At 36.8% G+C, this 3,740-nt stretch overlaps 1 protein-coding gene across 1 annotated transcript in view; it reads left to right on the top strand.

The window, feature by feature from the left end:
* Positions 1 to 423: 423 nt before the first annotated feature.
* Positions 424 to 3,740, top strand: part of LOC141343054 (uncharacterized) — an 18,141-nt gene continuing 14,824 nt past the window's right edge. Inside the window, exon 1 of the mRNA XM_073847650.1 lies at positions 424 to 478. Within this exon, the coding sequence (XP_073703751.1) occupies positions 424 to 478 (55 nt within the window). The remainder of the gene's footprint in view (positions 479 to 3,740) is intronic.

The following is a 3,740-nucleotide window of genomic DNA, read 5'->3' as shown; positions in this document are numbered from 1 at the left end:
TTTTAGGCAAGAACCAGTGTCAAGTCATGAAATGTTTTTAATACTACGGAAGCTGTATTATGTGATCACAATTTAATAAAAACAGGGTAAGTTAGGTCTATTAATAGTAATGATTTATTTTCAAACAACGAATACATTTTATAGAGACGGGGAGCAAAGTATCAACTTAGCTTTTTGGAAACTCCGAATCATAAACCACTGCGTCGCAAAAAGATTCACTTTTTCGAAGCGCTCCAATCGGCTCGCGAATCATTTGATTCAGAACGTTCAACTTCAAAATCCGTATGACGAATCATTTGATTCAGACGACTTTAAAGCGCACATCGTGAATCATTTGATTTAGATCAGAACGTAGGAGCGACTTCGCGGGACGTTTTATCCCCACCGTGGATAAAAAAAAAAAAATATTCAGCAGAGTCAGGGATGCATGGACCAGAGGGGGGAAAATCCCCCTCATCACTCCGGCAAATCGCACCCGGTTTGTGTGTGCGCGTACACGCGTACACACACACACACGCGTACACACACACACACGCGTACACACACACACACGCGTACACACACACACACGCGTACACGCACACACACGCGTACACGCACACACACACACACACACACACACACACACACACACACACACACACACACACACACACACACTATCAAATGGGATAAAGGCTTTATCTGAAATAAAGTTTTTTGTAACATTATACACTATACCATTCAAAAGCTTGGAGTTGGAGTGTGTGTGTGTGTGTGTGTGTGTGTGTGCGCGCGTGTGTGTGCGTGCGTGCGTGTGCGTTTTATCAAAATTGATGATAACATTTACAATGTTAGAAAATATTTCTATTTAAAAATAAATGTTGTCCGTATGATTTTTCTATTTATCAAAGAAACCTGGAAAAAAAAACCTACTCAGCTGTTTTCAACATAATAAATGTTTTAGTTTTTTTGAGCAGCAAATCAGAATATTAAAATTAGTTTAAGGACCACTGAAGACTGGGGTAATAATGCTACAATTTCAGCTTTAAAATAACATATACATATCTCATGGTCGTCGGAAGCAAAATAAATGTATAGCACGAATATGTAAGTCCTTGATTGCGACGAAGATAATCAATCGTTTTTAAAAGAAAAAAAAAAAAAAACAGTTTTCCAAAGCTACAAATATCCCACGGCGTCACGATGAAAATGCAATCGTAAGTTTCCTGACTCTTAGTCTAAATGCATTTAGGACAAATAACATTTAAATGATAATTTTGCTACCGTTTCTGCTTGGACACGTTACACATATCAAATCAATTTGGGTTATACATTTTCATTTTGCTACTTCTAAAGCATTAAAATAGTATGCACTTTACAACTTAAGACTACGGTTGGAAATGGCAAATGTAAATTTAGTTTTCAATTTCATTATGCACCAAATTTTGCGGGTGGAGGTGATTGAAAATGTAAATTTAAATACAGAATTACATAGCCATTTTGAATATTGCATTGTCATTTTGAATATTGCATTGCAAATTGAGCATTGCTACACATATGCTTCCATAGTTTTGTGGTCCAGGGTCACAAATACATTTCCAGTCATTAGAAATAAGCAAACCGGTACCTCCACCTCTTCCAGTCAGATATAGAAATCATAGAGATGAATATATCTCATTTTAAACCAATGCGTGTAAAATTGATGTAGAAAACTGTTTGTTTGTAAAGTTAACAAGCTAAAATAAATTAATTATTTGTGGAAATCCAAAACATTATATTTAATGAATGCATGATAAAAATCCAAATTTCATTCAAATGCCAAACCACGATTTAAATAATATGAGACATTTTAGACCCATGTTGTGCATTAGAGGAGTAGTGATACAAAAAGAATGGATTTTTGTATAAAAGAAAAAAAATCAAATAAATGATTTGAAAAAAAATAAACTCAAGGGGTTAATATATACACACACACACTCTAAATTCCATGACTGGGGATTTTCCTGTTGTCACAATATGGAGAGGAAGGTAAGTATAAAACAGTAACGGTAAGTTTATTGATACAGGTGTTGAAGTAAGTTTTCTTATCTGATAAGTTCACATGCGCAGGTAAGCTGATCCAACGGAAGTCCAGCGCAGTCATGGCGACCAGCGAGACAAGGGTTGTGATCCATAGACCAGATGCTGACTGAATAAATAGTTCAGTATAGACGGTTTCAACGGCAACAACATAAACAAACGTTACTGCGCATGCGCGCTTTTGTGGCCCAAACTTAACTTCCGGTAGACATCCAAATAGAATCAATAACAACAGCTAAGTCCTTCTAGAGTAGATTATTTTTTTAATAACAAGCGAAATATGTTGGCTGCGTAAATTAGACTGATTTATTAAAAATGCAAACTCATTATTTGCCAGCAGGAGGTGCTTTAAGCACGAGAAACGAGGTTTCCCCGGTAATGGCTATAGACAAAGCAGCTCTTAATTTAAAAACGCTGCCTTATGCAGGATGAAATGAAAATGACATTTTCTAAAGACAGTCTTTCTTCAGAAAAACAGTGATATAAAAACACCCACGCCTCGGTTTGATTTTTAAACGTGCATTACGTTTATTCAACGAAGTCTATTAATAGATTAATTAATTAGTCTATTAATTCCAATTTCCAATTGGAAAATCAGTCGGTTTTTATATCGTGGCAGGTCGCCACAAATAAATAAATGTTTGGGAAACACATACCACAGCACAATAACCTGACACCAACTTCATTACTCATTATTAGCTGCGTTTGTAGCCCGCGAAACGAACCAGACAGATAAACAAACACAAACCGGAAGTTAATTTAGGTCCAGGCGCGTGCGCCCGATGAAACCGTCTATAGGGATGTGGTAAGTGGAATCAGGTGAGTTCAATAATCAGGTGATAGGGAACGTGTGTGTGTGTGTGTGTGTGTGTGTGTGTGTGTGTGTGTGTGTGTGTGTGTGTGTGTGTGTCTTCGGGGGGCGTGGTCTGTGGTAGAACTCTGACACCTGTGGACATGCTGAAATTATAAATCGTGATTACAAAGAACAAAAATTTGTCTTATCTAAGACAACGTGGTTGTCCCCTTGCTTATATGTGACTGACACCGCTTAGTTGCTGCAACTGGAGAAGGACACTGCAAACTAAAAGTAGAGTAAGTAAAAAAAAAAAACTTCTCCCTTTAGGGTATTATTTATTATAACTATTTTAAATGCCTTTATTCTATGATCATAATATTTGCATTTAATGCTGAAGCATTGTGCAGCATAGGTGCCGATCCTAACACGAGATATTCTCGGTTCATTTTGACCAATAAGACGTGGATTGTAGCCTTATTCTCGTTCTCATAGTTTATTTGAGGCAGGTTTTGGAGTTATTTTAATGGCAGATGTCAGAAATGCATTGTAATGCGAGAGGGTTCCAGCAGGGATCTCTCTTCGCAAGATACATTTTTACAGAGTAATGTGAATTAAATATTTGAAAACATTACATTCGTCGCGAACGACCAATGCCAGTTATTATTTGGTCGTCAAAACAGCTGTGAAAATATGTTTTATTAAAAAAACGTAAGCCTTCGTAAGGTTTAACACTGTAACACAGGTTTTACTTCAAACCACCAAATAATGACTCCAACATAACAGTTTTTAAAGGCAAGTAGACTACCAAACATACCACGAGTTTATGGTTTGCGATTTTTAGCTACGCCTAATAGTTTTAGCTATAAACCTGGATTTGTCTGAG

Source organism: Garra rufa, chromosome 1 (assembly GCF_049309525.1).
Source record: "Garra rufa chromosome 1, GarRuf1.0, whole genome shotgun sequence".
Lineage (NCBI taxonomy): Eukaryota > Metazoa > Chordata > Actinopteri > Cypriniformes > Cyprinidae > Garra > Garra rufa.
The sequence above is the reverse complement of the archived record's forward strand: the minus strand, read 5'-3'. Positions and strand labels throughout refer to the sequence as shown.